Genomic DNA, 26,239 nt, shown 5'->3' on the forward strand with positions numbered 1-26,239 from the left:
TACACACATTGCACACTGTAATATGAAAACAGATTTTTCTTTATCTCGTCATACTACTGAGGTTAATTTACTATAACACAGTGCTTATCAAACGTACAAAAATAATTTCACATTCTTCACAGCGACTAAGGCTGATCAAAGAAGCAACATATTGCGGGCGGTAAATGCTGAAGCTATCACAGCTGTTTCATCAGCGGGAGCGCACGATGTTTTCGCATACTACAGAACAACGAACACGAGTACATTAATCGACCTTACATGAAAAATTAGAACGCCAAAAAAAAAAGAAAAGAGCACAGAAAAGCCAGGATGCAGCTGCCAAATTGTATCATCTAGTATTTACTCTGTTTTGAACACACTGTTATAGAGCCGCATAGTCAGAACAATCGTACAAGCTACACAGCGAATTGGGTGAGTTGGTCAGTTTACATTCTTGCGTATATGTGCAGCGCGGCACAGACGTGTCGTCCATCCTTTGCCCCGTGTCTGTGTCGCGCTGCACGTATACTATAAAAAATGCACAAAGGGAAAACGTCTCATGCCAGGCATACGCATTTCAGCGTGTACAGGACTGGTACTCGAGATGAATGCTGCTCTACTGTAAACAAGCCGAACTCACCTCTGTAAACAAGGCGAACGCACCTCGCACATCCTGGTCCCTTTCGGAGCCGGCCGGTCTCGTCCGTGCGCACGGCACCGCGTAGAAAGCTTTGCCACCTTCCGTGCGATTTGTGCAGTTTGGTGCGCTGCACCCCGTCATACTGGAATACAAGTGTCAAAATGATGCGTTTCGTACCACTTCACCAAAGTTATCAACTTAATATCGTCGAATACCGTACCTGCAACCCGCAGACGATCAGTGCAACTCACGCTCGACGGTTCGCCGATTGCAATTTCGATGGCACTCACAGAAACCAGTCGGCGCCGCGCCCGTAGAGTTGGCTTCGCAGTTTCGCAGTTGAACATTTGACGTCATTTTTGTACCACGTGATAGCGCTCGGCGAATAGCGGTGCGAGCGGCACCAGTAAAGTTATGCGCAGCTCTGCTGCGCATAACAGGAACACTAATCGAGTGATTCCTCGTGGGCTAGGGTGGGCGTACAGGGTCTGTTTCCGCGGCAGCTAGCAAGCGCTTCGCAAGCATGCTGCTGCGGCTGATGATGACAATTTATTGACATCCCCTTTGAAACGGGCCGGTAAACGAAGTCACCTAGCCAGCTTGATTTAAAGCGCTATGCTATGCATGTTTTTATTTCTGGCAGTTTTGTATACATCTCCTTAATCAATTTTAGAGCACAGCACTTTGGCGTCCGTTCCTGGGTTTCGCGTCGTCGTCGGCGTTGTCGTCGGCCTCGTAACCAGCTCCGCCCCCCTTTCATCCCCCCAGCGCTAGCAGCGACCGACTGATACCGCTGGATGCCGCTGACGCCGCTAGAGAGTCAAGATAACGTGACTGCATAGAACACCGTCGCCTCCATGCAGAAAGAGGAGGAAAGGGTCCCCCCCCCCTGTTCTTGTGTGGCGGATAGGGTGCTCTTCAGTTGCCGAGGCGCCGGTTATTTCACGTAGGCCCCGGCACGTCGACGAATACGTGACCACCTTCCCACGGCTAGACCTGGTTCTTAGCGCTGCGGAAGCGAGGGTATCATATTGTTTGTGTCGGCATCGGCGGCGTTGTCCCTGAAACCAACTCCGCAGCTGGGGTTGACTCCCTATTGGCGTCAGCGGCATCAGTCAGTCGCTGCTATCTCTTCCCTCCTCCCTTTATCGTGTTGTCCGCTTGCTGCGCGCGCTTCTGCCCCCATCGTTTGCCGCTGGGTGTACACGCCGCCCCCCCCTCTTCCTGCGAGTCTCCGGTTGTCAAAGCGCCGGCTCGAACTTAAGTCCTTTCTTCGCTCCTCCTCCAATGCAACCCCTGTGCGGTGGCAATCAGAGAGCCAGATCGGTGGCGGCGGATCTGTATATGTGCACCACCCGAGCCGAAATTGCCGCTGCCGTTCGCCCTGTGCGGTGGCAATCAGAGAGCCAGATCGGTGGCAGCGGATCTGTATATGTGCACCGCCCGAGCCGAAATTGCCGCTGCCGTTCGCCACTGCGAAATTATCTGCCAGTTCTTTCTGAGCCATGAGCGAGACGACCGATGGAAGTCCTCCGTCTGCTGCTGCTGCTGCTGCTGCTAAACGAGCTGCCAGAGCAGAGGCCCAGCGCCGTCGCCGTCAGAATCCAGAGGTGCGTGCCGCCGAAGCAGAAGCTTACCGTCGCCGCCGTCGAGATGATCCAGGAGTACGCGTCGCCGAAGCAGAGGCTAAGCGCCGCCGCCGAGAAGACCCTGCCGTTCGCGCCGCCGAAGCGGAGGCTCATCGCCGCCGTCGAGAGCAACCAGCAGTAAGCGAGGCTGAAGCAGAAGCTCATCGCCGCCGCCGAGGAGACCCTGCAGTTCGCGCCGCCGAAGCGGAGGCTCATCGCCGCCGTCGAGAGCAACCAGCAGTAAGCGAGGCTGAAGCAGAAGCTCATCGCCGCCACCGAGAAGACCCTGCCGTTCGCACCGCCGAAGCGGAGGCTCATCGCCGCCGTCGAGAGCAACCAGCAGTAAGCGAGGCTGAAGCAGAAGCTCATCGCCGCCGCCGAGAAGACCCTGCCGTTCGCGCCGCCGAAGCGGAGGCTCATCGCCGCCGTCGAGAGCAACCAGCATAAGCGAGGCTGAAGCAGAAGCTCATCGCCGCCGCCGAGAAGACCCTGCAGTTCGCGCCGCCGAAGCGGAGGCTCATCGCCGCCGTCGAGAGCAACCAGCAGTAAGCGAGGCTGAAGCAGAAGCTCATCGCCGCCGCCGAGAAGACCCTGCCGTTCGCACCGCCGAAGCGGAGGCTCATCGCCGCCGTCGAGAGCAACCAGCATAAGCGAGGCTGAAGCAGAAGCTCATCGCCGCCACCGAGAAGACCCTGCAGTTCGCGCCGCCGAAGCGGAGGCTCATCGCCGCCGTCGAGAGCAACCAGCATAAGCGAGGCTGAAGCAGAAGCTCATCGCCGCCGCCGAGAAGACCCTGCCGTTCGCGCCGCCGAAGCGGAGGCTCATCGCCGCCGTCGAGAGCAACCAGCATAAGCGAGGCTGAAGCAGAAGCTCATCGCCGCCGCCGAGAAGACCCTGCAGTTCGCGCCGCCGAAGCGGAGGCTCATCGCCGCCGTCGAGAGCAACCAGCAGTAAGCGAGGCTGAAGCAGAAGCTCATCGCCGCCGCCGAGAAGACCCTGCCGTTCGCACCGCCGAAGCGGAGGCTCATCGCCGCCGTCGAGAGCAACCAGCAGTAAGCGAGGCTGAAGCAGAAGCTCATCGCCGCCGCCGAGAAGACCCTGCCGTTCGCACCGCCGAAGCGGAGGCTCATCGCCGCCGTCGAGAGCAACCAGCAGTAAGCGAGGCTGAAGCAGAAGCTCATCGCCGCCGCCGAGAAGACCCTGCCGTTCGCACCGCCGAAGCGGAGGCTCATCGCCGCCGTCGAGAGCAACCAGCATAAGCGAGGCTGAAGCAGAAGCTCATCGCCGCCACCGAGAAGACCCTGCAGTTCGCGCCGCCGAAGCGGAGGCTCATCGCCGCCGTCGAGAGCAACCAGCAGTAAGCGAGGCTGAAGCAGAAGCTCATCGCCGCCGCCGAGAAGACCCTGCCGTTCGCACCGCCGAAGCGGAGGCTCATCGCCGCCGTCGAGAGCAACCAGCAGTAAGCGAGGCTGAAGCAGAAGCTCATCGCCGCCGCCGAGAAGACTCTACCGTTCGCGCGGCCGAGGCCGAGGCCAAACGCAAACAAAGGCTCGCATTTGCTGCGCTCAAATTTCGCATTAGGAAGTAACGTAATCGTCGGTAATTTTTTTTCTCTTCCTCAACAGTCTGTCTAGCTGTAAGCTACCTATGCCTGTAAAGGGTCCGATTGCATCACTCTCTTACCCGCTTTATTTTTTTTTCGCCAATATTATGAGCGTCTCTTGCTTATCTTGGCTGCTGACCGGCTGATGCTTCCATCCACTCAAGTAGAAGCGCTTCTGGAAGGTGTACGTTACCTACGGCTCTCACTCGGTGAATCCCCTTCGCATTCCATTAGGATGTGCTGAGTGGCTTCCAGATTTTTGCGGCAGCAAGCTGACATATGCCTAATCTCGTTGCGGATATTTGCTACGGAATGTATTTGTCGTTGGCCAAGCAGCTCGAGTGTCAAATAGCAAGGCAACAGCGGCCTTTGTGCTATCGTACTGATATTCCCTTCTAATTTCTTTCTTCTCCGAATTTCTTTCCTCTCATGAATGAAAGAGAAGGAAACAGGGTTTCATGGCGAGGGTGTCGAATCTGGAAACCTTGATGCCATAAGGTAGTATAGGAGGGTTTATTAGCTACGAGACCGCTCTCCTAAGGTCATGTGTTACGTGAAGTCATCGGGCAAGGAAAGCGTGTTCCACATCCGCCCACCATGGCTCTGAGTGGCGCTGGCTAACACTCCCAGGGCTAGATCTTGGACGCATAAATACCCCAGTCAGTCGACCGATTGATGGCCGTCGCTATGGCACAATTGGTAGTGCATCTCACGCGTAATACGTACGTTATTGGTTCTGTCCCCACCGGCGACAACTTATCTTTTCGTCCACTTTCGTTTCCATTTTCATCATTATTTTTTTTAGTTTCCAACGATGGCTAATTACACTCATGCTTTACTTGGCTTCATCGCCTGTTGGCTTTATATGGTCGTTGAATTTCATTTGGCGCGTCGCAAGAGTGAAAATCCGGGTACTCATATCGACAAGACTTAGGTTCTGACGGATAAAGTAGTTTAAAAAAAACTACTGTGCAAAATAGCATAACCAGATATTTCGAGAGAGAGAGTTTGCACTACGAAACTGTGCAAAATGAAAATAAAAGTACCACCCATTTGTAAGTTGCCCCTGAGAGAGAGTTCACATCATTTCTGTTGTGTGAGAATGACGTCATGAAAAAAGATTTTACGTGCCGAAACGGCTTTCTGAATACGAGGCACGCCATAGTAGGGAACTCCGGAAATTTTGGCTACCTGGGGTTCTTTAACGTGCCCCTAAAGATAAGTACACGAGTGTTTCCGCCCCCATCGAAATGCGGCCGCCGTGGCCAGGATTCGAACCCCCGCCCTTCTGCTTAGAAGCCCAGCACCATAGCCACTAAGCAACCACGGCGGGTAATGCCGTCTTCAGAACGGACACACTATATGTGTATGAAGTGCGACTGAACTGCACTAAGCCCTCTGTTTACCTACAAGAAAGTTCGAGGAAGTGCGTATGACACTTGGACTATAAGTTATAATACTCCTCTAATGATAACGAATGAGCCAGCCGACCGAGTTGTCTAGCAGCCTCATCCCTCAAAAGTGAGGTACCGAATACAGCGACTCTCTGCGGTGATCCTCAAAATGCGCGGAGTGGCTCGCCGGACTGCATGCACGAATGGGGACAAGTGTGATAGCAAGCGCGCACGAAGGAACTGACTGGCATCTCGCGCATCCGATGCAAGACGGATGAGCCGGGAAGCAGGCGGATGTGCTGTCCTCGCAGCCTCTTAAAACCGAGCAGCGTTGTCTGAATTATCCGAGGCGGACGTCGGGCGGTTCGCTTTAGCCCAGAAGAAAAGCGTAGCTGTTTTCATTCATCCATCTTTTTTCTGCGCACTTCCACCGCCTAGTACGAAATTCCTTCCCGCAAAGAGCTTGAATAGCACGCTACAAGTTTCGTAAACTGCACACTTGACAGCTCTTAACAGCAGGAAGAGTGCGATGCGGAAGTGCACAACACCCTGACTCCCCGTCACAGAGTTTCACGCATATAGCCTAGGGGGACGTGAACGCAGTCATATTTTCATAACCTCGGCAATCGTGCAATATGCAGGTTCCAGATGGTTGCCGTAAAGCTTGCTCACGCCTCTCGTAGGTCTTGACTTTTAGCGGCTGGTGCCATTGCGACTGCACGTTCCTCCCCCTCTCTCCCTCCTTCTATCTCCTTCACTCCCATCTCCCCCACCCTGCTGGCGCTGAGCCGTGCTCCCGCAAGGGTTGCAGAAGATAGTGCCAGCCTTTCCTCCTTTCCCTACAAGAACCTCTCTCTCTCTTCCCATTATCTACTAGTTTTTCGGCTGCCACCTGAACGTTTCGCAGAGTTGTTACGCTGTTTATGCTGTCTGTCGTTCTAAAGCCACACGGCTTTCGAATTATTTAGTAGCCCTGGGGGTTTCTCAACGTGTGGCAAAAAGCACCGTTCGCAAGCGTTGTCGCATCCCATCAGCACGGTAATCAGGCCGCAGCGCCTAGGGTGAGGGGGAGAGGGGGGCATTGAACTCCCAACTAGTTGCTCAGCACGAAAAACAAGTATCGCGCAACCGCGGCAAGGTTTCGTAGAATTGTGAAGATATGCTTCTATAATACAAATGCTCCTGCATGGTGGTGCGCGCTGCTGTCGGTAGAGCACAGTCGTAACTCGAAGACCGGTGGTATATTTCACATGCGAATTTCGCTTCACTGCTGGCCCGCAGCGCCTTCCTACTTATGCGTTCCTTTATATACATGTATATTGTTTAATAAGACGTGCATCGTCTGCAGGATGAAAAGGTTAAAGGCAGATGCAACTGCATGAGGAAGGCTCCCCTACCCGTACTCAGAGGCGGAAAGCAACAAGAACAAAGCGAAACAATACACAAAACCAAGTAAACCATCGTACAAAAGGCAACAACAACAACAACAACAACAACAAAATTCACGATAAACGTATGAATTTTCTTTACTAAGTACCTAATCTAGAACGTTCCACAAGTAGGATGCGCAGTTTTCACGCCGGACTGGTAACTTACGCAACCGTGCGCAACACTCGCTGCGACTTCACCGAAGCCGCGTGTTTGTGTCATGAACATTCCACTCTTCCAATTGGGTTTGAACCGCCTCTGCGAAGAGACCCATATTTTAACGAACTCACTCCATTCCTGACTTGCTTGCGCCAGCTGCAATTTTCGCAGCACTGCTCGCTGTTTCAGCGGAGTGTAGGTAGATGTGTGCGCACCGAGCCAGAGACGCAGCAACGTTACGGTACGGCCATGTTGGGAAACATGTGGCAGCAGCCGCGCTATCCGTGTCTAATAGGGCCGCTGTCGGCGGCAGGCTCACCTGAACGAATCGCTTCTTGACGAGCATCCCAGGCCCCCAGGCGGCATGCACGACGCCGCCGGCCAGCGTGCGCCCGCACATGTTTCGCGCGTATAAAGAAACAACCGAAACAAGTTAAAACAAAAAGTAGCGAGAGAAACCGCAGCCCCAGCTTTCGTGCGCATCATCCCCTCCCCGCCCTTCGCCATCTCTTCAAATGCGGCGGCAGAAAGAAAAGCGCAAAGAAAAACAATACCCGCTTAGGGGGCTAAAAGAATGAGGAGGATGACCGGGGAGGAACTTTCAAGCTTTTGCAGCAGATCGCGGTCTACACCACCTCTTCCACTTCGCTGGCTTCCTCACTTTCACCCGCTCCCTCTTTACGCTGTTCTACCCCAACCCCCGTGGGGCTCGCGGCTTGTCCGCCGCCTTGTCGCGCAAACCGGCGTGACGTCACGCTGTTTGCGTCACGTGACGTTGTTCTCTCTCTCAACCCCAACCTCCGGCGAGGCCCTCGGGCCGGCGTGCATATCTCGGCGCTGGCGGGAGCGTGGTGGCGGCGCGCCTGAAAGAGGAGACCCGTCCCTCGCCGCCGCTTCCTCCTCTCAGCATCGCCGAAGAAGAATAAGAAGAAGCCAGTGAGCTGCAGGGAAAGCGAGCGAAACAAGGCAGAGAGAAAACGTAAGCCCCGAAACAGGAGGGGGGAGGGTCGGGTTTTGCGCCCCCTCTTTTACTTCGCTCTGATGCTGTTGTTGCTTCGTTGGACGAAGACGCTCGTCCGCCGCTGCCGCTCGCGTCGTGCTTCAGCCGCCGCCGCCGGCCGGCGCAATGCAAAGGCAACGCGCGCGACTCTGGCGTCGTCTGCTGTGAGGAGACGCCAGCTCCGAGCTGTGTAACAAACAGCCAAACGATTCTCTCAGCGACCCGACGCTTCCAAGCCCTTCGGCCAAGCTCCACTCGAAGACCCGGCGCTTCCGGACCAGCGTGCAAGCCCGTCTACTTTTTCGTGGCTGCCCGAATTCGTTGGATACGCGACCGCTGGATGCCTGGATCCGCGTCAATCCAGAGAGCGGTGGAGCGTGATGGGATCCCGTCCGTCGTGATGTGCCGCTGTGCTTGTTAGATGTTCTGTTCGAGTCGGCGGAGCTCCTCCTCGAAATTGCCTTTTGCGGTGAAGTTTGTGTACGTGCGTGTGTAGTGTGGGTGTTCCGGCGCGCGCTTGTGTGTTTCTTTGGTGCCTGTTGGGTTTCGCGCATCTCCCTTCTCGCTTCCTTGAGGGCTTGAGTCTCGCCGAGACATGCTCCCGCCTCGGAGGCTTTCGACCTCGTCGTTGCCTCCTCCGGTCGCCCGGTCTGCGAGCACCAACGGCGGCGGAGGATCCGAATTCGGAAGACGTGAGTCATCCGCCGGGCCCGCACGTGCGGTCGCCGGTAACCTGCAATTTTTACTCTCTCTCTCGTTTGCTTGCTCAAAAGCGGCGCGCGCGAGGGTACTGATGTAATATCCGTCTCCTGTTCAGGATAAGCAGAAAATACCTATAAGTCACGTTGGACGTGTACAGATATGGCTCCGACGCGATCGGAATGTCGCCACAACTGAGGACGGCTGAAGCTAGAGTAACGATCGAGAGCGTGAATTAATTTAGGCACTTCCTTGCTCATGGTGCAACCTTCCTGACTTGGCTGTGATTTTTCTACCGATGGCCAATCTTTCTGCGTCCACGGGCAGGGTCGTTGAGAGCAATTACCTCGACCTTTTGTTCCATATCGCTGAGGCACTCCTCAACGGACGCGCCTGATGGAAGCGCTTTTCCGAAGTATATCTTTATGTACTTAAGTGCCGTGCATGTGAGACTAACTGCATGATGCTTTAGAATGTGATGTAACAGTTGAAGCTTGAATGAGTGCGCTCATGATTGAAAGTGGATTGAACTTGAGTGCGCGAAATTGTTTGTAATGCCTGCGAGAACACTGCATTGTATGGTTGCCGTTTCATTATTATAGTCATGCAACGTTGCGAAAATCTTATAAAGGCCTGTAAACTCCTGCGCGGGTCGGGTTTGAGGGGGCGTGGAAGCGTCTTTAACACAGTTGCTTGCACGCGAGAACGATGCTGCTTCAGTGATGCTTACCGCTGCGCCTTTTCACGTTTCCTTGAAACGCGGGAAATCTAGACTGGCCATCTCTTGGCGCACCGCAAGTAAATGTGCCATGTGCGTATCGCAGTGCGACAGGGAGCATCGTTCTTCTGTCACGAGGTTGGTGACCCGATCTTATCTCGCCGGGTGCGCCGTTCTGCGGGCCTGGCATAGCCACTACTCTGCTTTCACACAGATGTAAACACAAAGGAGGATCCTGTCGACTGCTCATTCTGAGAAGGCGCTCGCTAAACCGTTTTGCTGGCGACAAGCGCTAACAGTTTGCCCACCCATAGCGTCGGTAGTCTTTTTCCTTGCGAAGATTGGCACTTAGCTATGTTTTACGAGTCGTACGTCACTTTAATTTTTTTCTTTCGTGACGTATTTTTTTTTTCGTTAAAGGGTATGACAGAAGCCACGCTCTTTTATACATTTGTCAGTAACCATTTTTCTCTTTCGGAACTTCGTAGCCAGAGAGACGAGAAACGAGATACTGGCACAAATTGTTTAGCCGTAGAATCTGCACCTGTGTATGCTAATATATAGAGGTGGGAAAATAACAAAGGGAAGAACACTTCACTAGAAGGTGGCCACGATACTTTCCAATGCACAAACAAGAAAAATAGACAACTTGTGAACTTGCAGTCACTTTAAATGTTGCAGGTAACGCAATTTTTCAGTAGAGAACGTCTAGTAGAGCATCATATGGAGAAAAATATTAGAGATGGTTATAGCAAACCTATTGCATCAAAGTAGAAAAATACGGATCTCTGGAAAAACATTCACTGCCGATTACGATATTCCCTAATGCGAAATTTGAGCGCAGCTGTATGCGTGTTTTCTTACCTTTTTCATCCGCGGTGTGGCAGCAGTGCGTGCGTGACCCCACAGAACTTCCGGTCAGTCATTTTCGAAAGTCCAGTTAGCCAAGAAAAAAAGTATTTTGCCGCATAGTATAATGTAGGAAGATATTCTTGATGTTTTCAGATATAAAAAAACGTTCGCCGTATGTCGAGCTCATGTATACGCGTTTTTTGTTGCATTTAACACTGCAATTCAATTTTCAAACACTCCTACACTGCAACAAAACTGGTGCCAGATGTAAGGTCCTATAAGTTTTAATGCTATTGTAAGTTACGTTTCTCCGGACTGTTTAACCGGAAGTCTTCTGGGAACTATATTCGTAAGCATGAAAAGGGTCTGTTAGCGAAGTGTGGCGCGACTGCCTCGCTGATCGGGAGATCGCGAGGGGCAGCGCGTGAGTGACGCGTTGGCGCGATTCACAGCAGCCGCCGCAGACAGACCTCCGCTCATGCAGCGCTTTGTCTCTATTAGCCCCGAGAACGAACACGAGCGGCGCTGCGAGCGCCGCTCGCGTGACGTCAGGGCACGGACTCGCGCCTGTCGTCTGCTACAGTTCGGGCGTTGTCCGGGCGCTTTCTGCGGTGTTTTCGTTTGTTCACCCTCGTTCTCTCTGCTTGTATACTTATGGTGGTCGTCTCAAATATATTTTTACGACGTCTTCCTTTGCGAACATGTATTCAAAGAGCTAATTTCTTAGACAACAATGCAGCTCTCGAAGGCAACGCTACAGTGCCAGCCGAAGCGACGCAGACCAGCCCATTGCGGGTTTTTCATACGCGCATAGACAATCGCAAAAGCATAGCCTATAGGAAACCAGTTATGATACGATACCTGCCGCGCTGCAACAAGTATGTCACAAAGTTGGCTATATATGACTTCTACAGCAGTCACGTTGATTTTATTCCGCTAAAACAGGTTTGCTCATGACGAGTAGTTCATGGTATAATATCGAATTTTTTGCACTTACTCACAGAAACGCTCGGCAGTAGCACGGGGACTTAACTAATACTGGAGCTTAGATTCTACACGCCTCACTTGCTTCTTTACCTGCTTGTCAACATTAGGCGGTTCTTCACGTGTTTATTTTTTTTAAGCGGCGGAAACTTGAAGTAAAGTTAATGAAGGCTTACAGCTATTTACAGAGTACAATTAGGAATGTACCAATATGTATTCCCTTTTCCGTGCTACACGTTCAACTCACCTCTTTACAGAGCGTTTGTTAATGATTAATAATGTATGTTATGTTCCTCTTTTTTTGTCTATGTTACCTAGTGTATATCATTTATTTATTTCAATGGCGCAGTGTGTTTTGCATTATTATTGTGGAAATATTTTACTGTTCTTTCATATATTGTATAACTGCAATGTTTTATGGCCACTATATAAATGTAATTTATATGGCGTTTGATGTGTTACCCCATGCAGCCATATTGTACCTAAGGGGGTGAGGTTACCTCAAGCCGCGTCTGTGCGGCTTTTTTCCCTCATCCACCTCCATTTACCACTCCTCTGCACATGTGTGTGTGTAAAGGGAAATTAATAAATCAAATCAAATCAAACTCACTTGAGAAATTTACTGGTGCTTGTTGCTTGAGGAATTTACATGACGAATCTGTTTGGCGAACTGACACAGGCTACTCGGCCCAATTTTTTTAGTGAAGCATGCCTGCTGGACCGCATAGCTGCAGCCAGAAAGACGTCGAAGCGTCAATGACTAGTAGTATGGGACATATTCAAGATATCGAAATTCCCCCGGTGGAGGGTCAGAAATCAAGTGAAAGTATATGCAAGGCTTGTGGTGCTTTCTTTATGAATGTTTGCGGCTGGATTGGAGCAAACTTAATTTAGCCTTAATTTATGTACCGACGAAGCGAATTGTTATCCGTTTGTATAATTAAATAACGCTGGATCGAGACATCGTGAGACAGAAGGTGCTTGAATTTTCCTTTTGTAGGCAATCTAAGCTGCGGTGTAGTAGCTCGAGAATACTTTAGCCATTCCAGTTGGCGCTGTAAAAAATGCTTTATGGTTTTAATTCGAAGTTGTAGTGAACTGATGGGTTTCGCGAACATAGCGTGCCTCGCCATACGGACAGTCGATTGCTACAGTTACGTGATCAGGGGTGTGCCATATTGTCGATAAAAGCTACTGAGGGCCACTATGAAACATTTCATCACTTTCAATTGAGTGGCTCTCGATCTTAACAACGAAACTTTTCTCTCAGGTGATTGCTACTATGGTGTTTGTGAATTAACTATGTAAATACTCTACATGACGCGCCGTCGTGTTAGCAGCCATGAGCAATTCGTTTTTTGGAGGCCTGTTTCAGAGGGGGATGAAAGTAGTAGCAAACTTTTTCATAAGAAATGCGCGCCTAACTATTTTTTTACGCAACAATGAATGACCATATTTGAATAGAACAACACACCAGAGTAATAGGAATCGTGATGACAGCTTCGCTGGGCAGTGTCTTTCTAACATCGGATAACATGTTGACGCCAATTACCAAATTTTTCTTCCACGTAAAATGCAATGCCTCTCATAGCTAAATACTAAAGGAATGTTAAGTGTTTAGCGAAGCATCATACACAACTTCGCGCGTTGAATTTGCAGATATTCTTTTTTTAGTCAAAATTTACCGATAGACACGGCGCATATATGCATTGCAAAGCCTAGTAGACCCCTTTAACGCCACTTAGCTTGCGATATCCAAGCCGCAAAGTCTCTCTACTCACACGCTTTTGAAGAAGAAACTGTGGTTAAGGTGTGGCAGCTGAAAGAAGCCGACGTATTCTTCAATACGTACGGCTCGAGCCACCCGTACCCCAAGCATACACGAAGGGAACGAGCGCGCGCGGCAGCCGAGCAAGCCGGAGCGAGCGGCGTCCTGGCCGTGACGTCACTCGCGAGAGGGCGCCACTCCTAATTCTCGGGGCTAATGGCGGCGTCATCAGTGAACAGACGACCCGCGATACTTTGGCGCCGTCTCGTAGTCATCGTCGCCGCAAAGCCTGTCTTGCGCGGTATTACGCGTTTCTTCTCACGATTTCGCCATGCCCTCCTCCTCCGCCTTCCTCCTCGCGCTTTCTTCGCCATCGCCGGCTTTCCTCTGCGCTCCGCATTCGCTCTTTCACCCTTCGCTGTGCTCGTTCTCTCGGTTACGAGGACGCCGACACTCGCTGCAGGAATGGGAGCCTAAAGATGCGTCCTAAAGAAGAAGAACGGACAGCAAAAGTCAAAATGTTAGCGATGCATGTGTTCTTGCTTTGTTCTTCGTTGCTTCTCTTGCCCTGCCTACACCGAAATCAATCGATACCAACTCACACAAACCGCTCCTGTTGTTCTCTTTCATTTTTTGTTTAACTTGAGCTCATGGGAGCCGAAATCCTTAAAGCCGCGAGCTCTGAGTATCATACGAACCTTCCGCGCCTTCTTAAAATTACATTATTAGTGTTGCTGGCAGTTAGGAGAGCTCAATACACTCGTGTATAACCAGACACACCTCCTCATTCGGAGCCCCAGGATGTAGTAGCCAAACGATTTCGTTGGCTATGAGGCATAGAAGAAAAATATGGCATGGGCATTGCATAAAAAAAAATTAAATTGTGGGGCTTTACGTGCCATACGCACGATTTGATTATGAGGCACGCCGTAGTGGGCGACTCCACAAAGAAGGACCACCTGGGGTTCTTTAACGGGCATCTAAATCTAAGTACATGGGTGTTTTCTCATTTCACCCGCATTTCACCCGCAAAAGTTACCAGCTGTGGCTATTGTACTGTGATTTTTGCACTTAGAAGCTGACGATATAATTTAATCAATAAAATGCGGCCGCCGTGGCCGCGATTCGATCCCGCGACCTGATGCTTAGCAGCCCAACACTATAGACACTAAGCAACCACTGCGGGTGGCATGGGCTTTGGGAAGCACAGTATAAAACCTCAGTTGCGTTTCTCGATTTGCAAAGCACTCCCATATTAACTGATTTTATACACTAATGGAACGTCGACACACGCCCTATGGTATATACATTGAGGACCCTCCTTAAACAATCTAGTTCATATCGTCCTCCTCAAGTGGTATCTCGCAACAAAAGTTACCAGCTGTGGCTATTGTACTGTGGTTTTTGCACATAGAAGCCGACGATATAATTAATTCAATAATAAAATTTCGTACTAGTAGAATATCTTACCTGTCATATTTAGTTCTTATATAAAGAAACTTGTTGAACTTCGTCTTCGCCGATGTGTAAGGCACAGTCATCAGTCGACTCTGCCCGTCGTGTCCGCATGGAATACCGTGGAGTGTCGGTTGCAGTAGTGGCCGCTTGGCCGTAGCCTGAGCTACATCCTGGGCGGCATTTGATGTGACGCCTTGTTCTCCCAGTGCAGCCACTTTTTCGCAGGCGGACGGGCGGGCAGGGCGGGGTACCTTGCCGTTTTCGTGGGCCGATCCCGGTGACGGTGGAGTCTGAAACAGTATGCCACAGGGACGACTGTATATGTGCACTGCGTATGTGCCACTGCGTTGCAGTCACAGGTCGGCAAAATAAACGGAACGCGCTCAGACTGACTCACCGAATATATGTTTTCCTTTGGGATCACTCGGACTCAGGCTCACGGGTCAGTCTGAGCCTGAGTGTGTCGACTCATGGGTGAGCTTGCCGAGCTATGGTTTTAGTTAGCTTTCAATTTATCGTGCCATTAGAAACGTTCTATCTTACTCATTACAAGTATAAACACTACAGCGTACAAATCACGAATGCTTCGCATTACGCAGAGGTCAACTATAGTTGAGTCTGCCCGACTTTTGTGTTGTATATTTGGTAAGTTTTCGTTGTTATTCGTTAAGGAGAACTTGCTATTATTCGGTCACAGTTTGGGTGAAACTTGGTTGATATTATTGCATTACTTGCAATGTTCTGTGTCATTCGGCCCCATTATGACTCTACGAATTTATTTTATTTTACTATGTCGCAAATGGTTGTGTTGTAACTTGCGTCATGACCGTAGGAGCGGAGCATACTGAATGCGCTTTTTAAACATTAAAATAATTGTTAAAAATCGCCCATAGCATGTAGCAGGTAGCATGTAATTCATTAATCAGGATTTCTCTAAGAAACGTACATTACTTGCACAAGAAATCAATAGACACAATTGAATCGTTGACAAAATTTCACCTCCCCTTGGAATGAATTTTGGAACTACTTGCTAAAAAAAAGGCTGAGTTTTCCCACTTACTTTTTAGGCACAATGACTTTTTATGCATTGAAGCCATACAATAACTGACACGTCAATGTATTTCATCGCACGTTTTTAAAAGGCATAACTTGAAACTGCTTTGATCTTCAGAATTCATTCCCAATGGATATGACTTGCGAGCTCACCAGCTACAATTCGTAGATTGTGATAGGAATGTAATTAGTTTAAGACTTCATTTAAAACTTCTATTAGTCGAACACGCATTTTATTTGTTGGGTAAACAATGTACACCTTTTTGAGTAATCAGCCTCTAGAAGCAGAGGAACTGTGTGACATACCAAGGGTGATTCTAGAAAATTCTGTTAACGATTACAAAACAAACGTATTATGCGTACCTCCAGTGGCTCTAAGTATCGGGTAATTTTGAATGCACTAAAACGATACTTGAGTAGTGACAAGTTTACTGTTGTGTGCAAACTAGTTATAGCAAACAGGCAGAGACCGCTGTAACTGTTTATACTCTATTTGGGGACGTTGTTGTTGGCGAAGTTACTTTGAGCCCTCGTTTCAACAATCATGATAATCTTGAAACTAAACTATTGATTTATTGGCGAATAAAACGAAAGTGGTAAAATAGAAATGGACCCACGCTGGAATAGAAATGGTGTAACTTTAAAGCACTCCCTTTACAATGTGTATCAACCATATCCACGTGCCGAGGCACGTTTCCACAGAGAACCGACATCTTGTGATGGTGCTGAACAAGTGGATTGTACGTACATTTGACGCATATGGCTGCGGATTTTGGGAGGAACTTAGTGCCCGCATTTGTTGTCTTGTGTCCTGCCGAGTCCTGCGTTGGAAGTTCGTAAAACAGTTTCGTATGAAGTAGCATTTACCCTCTTAAAACAATCGAATGCTACTTTCCTAAATGAACATTCTATATGGCACCACTAACAATAAGAATGAGCGATAGGAACTTCCGGAAGATAGGATACGTTCCTATTGGGAAGTTCAATACTATCCTCAGCAATAGCTGCCTGGAAAATCACATGCGCACAAGATGGATGCACTGCTGGATGTGACAACTTCTATTGTCTTCGCAACAGATACTGATAAGGAGGTCAGTGGCCACTGACATCCACAGCTATCTGTGATAGGGAAATCTACATGTCTGCGTCACATTTTATCAGAGTTGCCGACAGCACATTTTCACAGGCCATGCCAACACTCTTCCTTAACACAATGGGAAATTGTGGCCGCACGTTCCTGTCCGCGCCGGCATCTCCGGCTATGCAAATTTGTCGCCACGCAAAAGCAATAGCACCAGAAATTGTTGTTACTCGTTACACTAGTTACGCTAGTTACGTTAGTTGATAACGCAATGGCGTGAAAGGTAACCTTTAGCCGGCGATCATGAATAAACAGAGGTTTCGCCGGGGGAAAGAGCGTATCCTTGGGTGTGCCGTTAGCTAACGTACAAAGCTCGAACAGTGGGCGTGTGGTCGCTCTAGGAGCCTACATCGGATTAAGAACGGTGCCGCAGAGGCCTCTTGTGTTTGCATTCAGCGGGTTTATGAACACTGGAGATAACAGACAGCAGTCGGCCCGAAATTTCTTGGCATTCAGTGTAACAATAATTTAACCTAAGATTGTCATGTTTCAGAACTTGAGGTTGACCTCAGCGAACATGAAGGTTGCGTTACGTCTCAACACGGCCAATAAAGGTGTTAATTAGGCGTTTGCCACGAGGCAGCTCCACCCATCCGTCAGCGCCTACCAAGAAGTCAACGCAGCGTTGACACCGACTGCTCACGGTTCCACAAAGGGCACCCCCACCACTACCGGTTAGCCTGACCTAATGATGCAAAGGGCGAACGTGAAATGCTACCAAAGAACGGCGCCGACCTTGGATTCCCATGTTGCTATCCTGTCGCATATTCCATGCTTCGAAGGTCGGGATGCTTCGGAGGTGGGTATGCTGCGGAACGATGCGATATGGGCTTGGTATCACAACCGATTCGATGATGGTGATTGGCCGCAATACAGTAATCCGATTCCCTAGTCGGGTCGCCTAGGGAAGACGATGGTATTAAAAGCCTCTTGTCCAGTTCGCTCTCACAAAAATTTGTTGAGAGCCTTCAGTATATCAGGTTGATGACGAGGATCGGGCGAAGGTTCCAATAGAAGCTTTTCACTCAATGGTGCAACGACGAAATTTGACAAGATGTCTGTCAGCAATTTTCTCTGTACATCAAATCGCGGGCAGATGCACAAAACGTGTTCTATCGTCTCAGAAATACCGCATTCCTCTCAATTCGGACTGTCCGCCCGGGGGATGAGATGCAGGTAGCGCCGGGTGAAGGCCACACCTAATCGTAAACTGTGCAGCAAGCTTGCATTGTGCGTTTTTAAGGCGGGTGGTATCCGTATTTCGATCTCTGGGTTGAGTTCGTGAAGGTGGCGATGACGATGACCTGGCGAGGCCCAATATACTGCCGTGTTATCAGGCAGAAGTCTATGCACTAGAGCATTAGTGTTTGGCAATGAAAATGGGGTGAAGACTGGTGTGACATTAGTGTGGACCATCTTGGCCTCCGCATCGGCGAGCTCATTTCCTTGTAGGTCACCGTGTCCCGGAATCCACTGTAGCCTTATGCAATGGCCAGCTCTTAGGGCGACGTCGTGTGATTCGATCACCTCTTGACCAAGGACGTAGTAAGGTCCTCGTCTATGGCCATAATCGATCACTTGGAGTGCCGGCTTGGAATCGCAAACTATAGTTCAAGCCTAATGCGGCTTGATCAATATATAACGAATTGCCTCCCGAATGGCAACAATCTCTGCGGCCCTTTATGTAGATTGGTGATTGAGATGGAAGCGCTTATTGATCTTCATATTCGGTATTGCGAATGTAGCCGTTGAAGTGCCGATTGACACCGACCAGTCAGTAAATATATGTATGGAAGCGGCATAATCTTCAGATACATGGGTAAATTGTTAAGTTTTAAGTAAGTAAGTCAAGTGGGACCACATGAGGGTATCCGTGATTTTTTTTTTTCTGATTCTGGGAATGGATAGGTTCACCACAGGTCTTGACAAAGTCCGCGCTGGTACGGCCGCTGCTTTTGCCGTGGTAAAGCCTGAGGGAAGAACGCACTCATGACGCGAAAGAGGTCCCGAGAAATAGAAAGCACAGGAATTAATGCGATTCTTAATTATTTATTTTTCTTTGTTTTGTGTGACCGGAGTATTAATCAGATTGGCTATAGCAGTGTTCTACAGCAGACATCTATGGCAATATGGAAAGTATAGAAACGTAATCAAAGAATGGAATTATCCGTTGATGAACTCTTGATTGAGCTAGACAGGAAAGGAAAATGATTTTTCTTGATTTCTAATCCTTACCTAAAGCAGCTTTTATTTGTATTGCGGTCGCAGGTAATTTTCTGAAGGCAGCAACTGTTGAAAGGTGCAAATTTAATTTCGAAAAGACGATAATTGCATATGCTGCTTCAAGGTAAAATGATTTCTTGCACGTTTCTTTCTTTGTGTGTGTGTGTGTGTGTGTGTGTGTGTGTGTGTAACTTTGGTCTGAGTGTGTAAGTTTTTGAGTGACATTGTTCATCGGTAGAACTTACTTTTAAAACCACACTTCCGGGAACACACTTGGGGTGCGGCGTTTTCTAGTCTGGGCGCGCAGAAGAGGGTCCTAAGTAAGATGAATGCGCGATACATCCACGCACGTCCCCTCTTCACTTCCGGTTTTGGCGTTCAAAAAAATATTGCGGTGGGGAGTTCTTTTATTCCGGGGGAATGTGGGTGGGGGGGGGGGGGGGCGGAGGTGGCTGCTGCAGCGGCTGCGTCGCAGGGTAAACGGTCTGGAACAAACCCTGGCGCACGTCGACCGATAGCCGGGAAGAGAATCGCTGTCTTATGTCACTCGCAATGCGACGGGAAGGGAAACGCGGGCTCTTGCTTCCTCAAATTCCCGCCTGGTTTAACAGCATGCCGTGCACTGCGGTCTGCTCGTTTAGCGCGACATCATAAAAATAAAAATAAGAATAAATCACGAGGGTGGTTGAAAAAGTTGTACCATCTCTCTCTCTCTCTCTCTCTCGGCGCATAATTTTTTTTCACCCATTGTTAGAGGAGACACAGTTCGCCCGTGTTTCGGTGTGGTCGCCGAAATTTGCTTCACACTTTGTTCAGCACAATTACGACTTCGAGTAGTACGCGGTGTGTCTACGTTGAGATTTGTCGCATATGTCCGCAGGCTGGAAGCACCCTCTTCGTGAATTCTGCTTTGTAAGCGTCGTCCTTCCGCGTAATTCTGCGTGTGTCAAGTCAGGATGGTGGTTCAGAGACTATTCGACACACACAGCGACGCCCGTGACGCCGTAAGGCCGCGAAACCGCGTCAACGTGCACTGTCTCTAGATTAAAAGAAAAAAAGAAAGATACAGGAGCCCGAAGGAGAGTGTATAACGCGATAATGTTCACTGCCGTATATGTGTACATTAAACGTTCCCTCTGAGAAACTTCGTGCTGTTGCATTCTTTACTTATCGCTCACCACAAAGCATTTGAGCAAACTGTATTTAGCTGGGCTCAATAGCTGATGCCTTCAATTTCACCAATATATGCGGTAAAGTTCCAAGGTATCATTGTATCTTATTAGAGGTTGGAATGCGCAACATTTTGACGAGACATACAGGAGAGAAACACACACCACAGAGTGCTACTTGCAGCAACTGTCGTTTTATTCCCTTGTCAATGGAATAAATAAAGGAAGGTACTCGGGGGGGAGGGGGGTAGCGACAAAGCAAATGAACAAAAAAATTTTGACAATCATGGCCAATGCCAAGCCGGCTTTTTCATGTGATCATTTCTGCTGCACTCGACATCGCAAAAAGGAACCGGCTAAAAAATTTCAGATCAGCGCGTGAGGAAATGTATTTCCTTCGCAATAAGGGAGACTGATGGCATTCTCACGCACATACTTCCCAAACGCGCAATCTCAGCGGCTTCTATTATCTCTCGCGTCATTTGGCTGCCATCTTTGCTCACATCCTTGCATTCCTTAAAGAATGGCCGGCATCCGCAATCTCTACAATGTATCCCAAGGTATCCGGCGACTGCTTTTGAAACGTTATAATCATGCTCCTTTAATCTTTCGTTCAAACATCGTCCAGTCTGTCCGATGCACTTTCGATGTACTTTCACAATCGTCTTAGCATTCTGGTCACCTGCCACCGTGGCCCAGTCGATACGACATTAAAAAATCAAAATTAAACTATGGCAGTTTACGTCACAAGACCACGATCTGATTATGAGGTACGCCGTAGTGAGGGACTCCTGAAATTCGGACCACCTGGGGTTCTTCAACGTGAACGTAAATCTAAGTACACCGGTGTTTTCGCTTTTCGCCCCCATCGAAATGCGGCCGCCGCCGGTATTCGATCATGCCACCTCGTGGTTAGCCGCCCAACACCATATATGGCCACTAAACGATCGCGGCGGGTGGCTATGACATTGCATCGCTGAGCACGAGGTCGTGGGGTCGAATCACGGCCACAGCGGCCGCATTTGGGGGTGCAATGCGAAAACACCCGTGTACTCCGATTTAGGTGCGCGTCAAAAAACCCCGCGTCGTCAACATTAATTTGGTTGCCCCCAACCCCACTCCCACTACGACGCGCCTCATGATCACTCAGATCGCGGTTGATACGCAAAACACGAGAATTTAATCTCTGGCCTGCGTATGTACTGCCGTATGCCGGACTTTCGGAAACAGACCAGTGTCGCCGCCAAGCGGTCTGAGTGGCAAAAAGAAAAAAGAAAAATAGGGGGGGGGGAGGAGAAGAACAATTGCTATTTTAAACAAACAACTATACATACTGCAAGCCCCGCCAAACAATGTAGACTTCTAAACGGAGTAACTCTAAATCCACGTCTCGTATTCCGCACACACAGCGCCAGGCTCCATGCAGCGCGCTGCAGTGAACAGCAAGCTGTCGCGACGGAAGGCGAGTGAAATCCATTCGCCAGCACACGTTGTCAGGATTGGGGGCTCAATCCCTTCGTCCGTGGTCCTTTGCCAAGATTGGAGTACGGCATGAATTCGAAGGTAGCTGGCCCATGCCGTCGTCCAACTTATTTACGCTGAGATCGTTGATGAAGTGAAGAACTGCTTCTCATCGAGAACGAGGAAAAAGGGGTTTATTTACAGAAAATTAACTCAGTCTAACATGACTGTTTGAGAAAAATAGTATTAGTCCAACAGGACTGCATGAGAGAAGTGAACCAGTCTAACATGACTGCTCAAGAGAAGTGAACCAGTCTAACATGACTGCTCAAGAGAAGTGCACCAGTCTAACATGACTGCTCAAGAGAAGTGAGTCCAACAATCGCACAACCACAGTTTTTATACACTCGATCCGCTGGTCCTACGACGCGGCGGCTGTTCGTTTACACACCACCAACTCGCAGCTGTTCTGAAGACCAGTTTTCAGACACAAAGGCACACACATTCCGAAGCCCAAGCGACGGCGTTGAAGGTGGTGCCGTTCCGGAAAATCGACGCCGCTCGAGGGACGCTCGTTGTTTTGCAACATGCTGAACCGTGAGAGCGCAAAAATAAGACGTTCCCGCGGTAGCTTCTTCAGGCGTGTCAGATCAGCGCCGCGTTGAGGAACTCTGGAATCATTGTCCACACACCAAACTCGTCTTGTCACCATGTCGAAGCGGGCTGGAGGAAGGCGGCGGATTCCAGCGCAAAGGTCGCTTCTTTGAACGCCTCGCAGCTGCAGCGGCGGAGAGCGGGAGGTGCGCGTCTTGCACCCCTTGTCGTAATCGGGTGGCAAGGTGACAATCTTGTTGTGCAACCCGCCGTTCTTTACAGCGCCTCCATGGCCCCAAAAGTCTCGACTGTCTAGCGCTGACAACCGCTAGGCAGGAAGAGAACGGCTGCTGGTCAGGGGGGGATTGATGTCTTGGCTCGCAGCGACCACTTGTGCATTGATGTCACCGCCCCAAAACATCCAACAAGGACAGGCAACTGCAAAATGAACCCCACAACACGGCTCTGCGCCGAGATGACGTGCATTGGCTCTCACTTTAGACTCGCTAGGCTTCAAAAAAAAACAACAACAACATAAGTGCAGAAACAAAAAAAATGCTGCATTTCACTATGCCAATTTCTGAAGCAAATTCCTGCTGACAAATTCAGCAATCATGGAGGGAATCCTGCTAAATGAGAGGGGATCTTCTTCGCTTAATAAATTTAACACTAGTAACCCTAAAATTTAGGCGGGACCCTCAAACGCAGAATTCAAATTAGCCTGCTCAAACCATCCGCATTGCTATGCAACTTTCCCTTCTTATATCTAACGGAGAAGTTGTACTCTTGGAGAGTGAGGCTCCATCGGAGCAAGCGGCCGTTTTTGTGTGACATTTGATTGAGCCACGTCAGAGGACAGTGGTCGGTCTCGAAGATGAACTTCGCTCCGTACAAATAACACGACAACTTCTGGGCGGCCCAAACCAAACAAGCGCATTCCTTCTCTGAAGCGCTGTAGGCTTCCTCTCTTACATTTAGTTTACGGCTGGCGTAGAGGATAGGATGCTCCTCGTTATCGTCGCCGACTTGACTAAGTACCACGCCCATACCTCTGTCGCTTGCGTCGCATTGAACTATGAATTCCTTTGTGTAGTCTGGCGCGCGAAGCACAGGGCGAGAAACCAATAGCGTTTTCAAACTTTGAAAAGCGTTCTCTTTGTCCTTATCCCAGTGTACGTTACTCGGTGCTCCCTTTCGGAGGGCGTCTGTTAATGGACTTGCCAATTGTGAGTAATTCGGAATGTACCGTTGATAGTACCCCACAAGTCCCAAAAATGAACGAACGTCCGTTTTCGTGCGCGGCTGAGAAAAATCTCCAATCGTAGCTATTTTCAGCTCAGCCGGCCGTCTCATGCCCTGACCAACAACATGGCCCAGATAAGTAACCTGCGAACAACCAAACCTACACTTTTCCGCTTTCATCGTTAAGCCGGCTTCCCTCAACCGTGAGAACACCTGTTTGAGGTGCGATACGTGTTGTTCCCAGCTGTCCGAAAAAATGGCCACATCATCAAGATAAGGTAAGGCGAACTCCTGCAAGTCATTTAGGACAATATCCATTAACTTAGAGAAGCTAAACGGCGCGTTCTTCAGCCCGAAGCTGAGTGCGAGAGGGCGAAAAGTGCCTACAGGCGAGATGAATGCGGCATAGCGGCTGGCACTTTCGGAAAGGGGAACTTGCCAGTACCCCCGCACGAGATCTATAGCTGAAATGTATTTAGCAGCGCTAACTCTTTCAATTCGTTCCTCAATGTTGGGTATCGGGTACAGCTGATCCCTAGTGATCGCATTTAACTTCCTGTAGTCAACACACGGACGAGGGTCCTTGTTAGGGGTTTCTACGAGTATTAGCGGTGACGTGTAGTCACTCTCAGCGGGCTCAATAACTCCCAACTCTAGCATGCGCTGTATCTCTGCCTCCATAATCTCTCTCTGTCTTGGAGACACCCTGTAAGGTTTTGATCTTACTGGTTCGGCAGAGGTCAGCTCAATTTCATGCGTTATCAGTTCGGTTCTACCCGGCCGATCGCTGAATCTGTCGAGATATTCCCCTAACACCCCTTTTAGCTCATCTAGCTGCTCGGGTCTTAGAGCATGCGAGCTTACCGAGTGTTCTACTACTTCTTCTAGGCCGATTTCAGAGTTGGAGGTTGCCCTATCCTCCTTAAACTTGGTACCAATGCCATCCGGCTCTTTGACAGTATAGTTAACGACTCCGCTCCGCTCTACATACGGCTTCATCAAATTACAGTGATATATCCTCACTTCCTTCCTGCGACCGGGCATTCTCAAAGCATAGTTAGTTTCTGAAAGTTTGTGCAACACTTTAACGGGCCCGTCCCAGTGAACTTCAAGCTTGTTCTTTCTTGAAGGTTTGAGGATCATTACCTGGTCTCCGGCGTTAAACGTACGAAGCCTCGCATTCCTGTCGTAATAGAATTTGGCGTTCTTTTGAGCTAGTGCCATGTTCTTTCCGACTAGTTCTTGGGTTGCGCTTAGCCGTTCCAGTAAATTTAGCACGTATTCAACCACGGTTGGACTCTCCCCTCTTTCCTCCCACATCTCTCTTAACATTCTCAGTGGAGAACGGAGTGTCCTCCCATACACTAGTTCTGCTGGTGAGAACCCTGTCGCTTCATGTGGAACCGTTCGCAAAGCAAACAAAGTTGCCGGCAGACAGTTCTCCCAGTCCTCCTTGTGCTCGTAACAGAGCGCACGCAAAACTCGCTTAAGCACCGAATGCCACCTCTCTACACTGTTTGACTGAGGGTGATAGACAGAACTGTGTATTAACTTTACCCCGCACTTTTGCAAGAATGTGGAAGTCAGTGCGCTCGTGAATACTGACCCTTGATCTGCCTGAATTTCGGCTGGAAACCCAACTCGTGCAAACACTGTCAAAAGCGCGTCTACTACTTCAGTGGAGCTGAGCTCTTTCAAAGGGATTGCTTCTGGAAACTTGGTAGCCGGACACAGCATGGTAAACAAGTACCTGTAGCCTGATTTTGTTTTTGGAAGAGGCCCTACCGTGTCTATTACAAGCCGTCTGAAAGGCTCTGTTATTAAGGGCACTACCTTCAGTGGAGCTTTCCAAGTCTCTCCTGGTTTACCAGAACGCTGGCAGGCGTCGCATGATCTTACAAAGTTTTCTACATCTTTGAAACAGCCAGGCCAGTAGTATTCCATAAGCAATCTTTCCTTTGATTTGTTTATGCCTAGGTGGCCGGACCACCCATTTCCATGACAAAGACTCAAAAGGTCCTCCCTATACTTAGTAGGTATGACTAACTGATCTAAAATCCTACCCTTTTGATCTCTGTAATGCCGATACAACAATCCTCCTTTCTCATGTATCGTTACGTTGCGCCTAGCAATGCCTTCTTTAGCTGTGTCCCGTAATTTAGCTAAGCTCTCATCATTCTTTTGCTCAGCTGCCAGTGACTCTCTATCCACGCGTAAGAGTTGATCAAAGTTCTTTGAGGCCGGTGATAATAACGACCCTGTCTCGCTTGGGAGCGCGTCTGCATGCTCTTCCTGCAGGCTAGAACTCTGACACTCTAGTGCTACGCTCTCATTGAGCTGGTCAACTGGCAGGCTCTCCTCAACTGTTCTTTTGTCCGTCGGGCCTAGCTCGGATTCGGGTATTGAAGCTATCCCCTTTTCTGCTTCAGCTGGAGGAGCTTGAGCATTTTCAGCCGAAAGCGCCGCGATCTTACGAGCTTGGCCTCTGGTCAATGCCTGTACTATGCCCTCTCCCAGTTTGAGCCCTCTGTCACGCAGTAACTGATTCGAACGATTCGAAAAGATGTAGGGATACTGCAGTGACAAAAATTTGGAAACTGCAGCCTCAGTCTCTAGCTCCCCGAATGGTCCACTGATTTTGATTTTGGCCATGGGCAGACACACGCTGTGTTCTTCTACAACCTGTTTTATCCATGCTACTTCTCCGGTGAAGTCCTCTACCATCACGTAAGACGGATGGACAATGTCCAGCGTGGCGGCACTGTCTCTTAGCACTCGGCATGGTTTTCCATTAACTTGCAGGTTGTGGAGATACGGACTTAAAAGTTCCATATTCTCATCTTTTTCCTCCACGTAGGAAAAAACTACGCTAGACTTCTCGCAGTTTACAGCTATATGCCCCAGTTTGTGACATCTGTAACAGCGAATTGGTCTAAAAGATCCGAACTTTCTTTTCTGTTCGTGTGCGGTTTCTCCGTTAAGTTTCTCCTCGCTCTTTTCTGCGGGCTTTTCCGCCATGTCTACAGGCTTCGATCGTCTAGTTTGC

General features: G+C 49.4%; 1 protein-coding gene across 17 annotated transcripts in view; it reads left to right on the forward strand.

Annotated features, from left to right (window-relative positions):
- The window catches only part of LOC135902791 (coiled-coil domain-containing protein AGAP005037-like), a 583,363-nt gene that overhangs the window by 272,842 nt on the left and 284,282 nt on the right, over positions 1-26,239 (forward strand). The window contains exon 1 of one of the 17 annotated variants that reach the window (XM_065433056.2): positions 7,770-8,523. The exons of 15 other annotated variants lie outside the window; for them this stretch is intronic. In XM_065433056.2, the coding sequence (XP_065289128.2) occupies positions 8,427-8,523 (97 nt within the window). In that variant the 5' untranslated portion in view covers positions 7,770-8,426. Of the gene's footprint in view, positions 1-7,769; positions 8,524-26,239 lie in introns of those variants that run through there. One more of the 17 variants, XM_065433055.2, reaches the window with a different exon arrangement.

Source organism: Dermacentor albipictus, chromosome 1 (genome assembly GCF_038994185.2).
Source record: "Dermacentor albipictus isolate Rhodes 1998 colony chromosome 1, USDA_Dalb.pri_finalv2, whole genome shotgun sequence".
NCBI lineage: Eukaryota > Metazoa > Arthropoda > Arachnida > Ixodida > Ixodidae > Dermacentor > Dermacentor albipictus.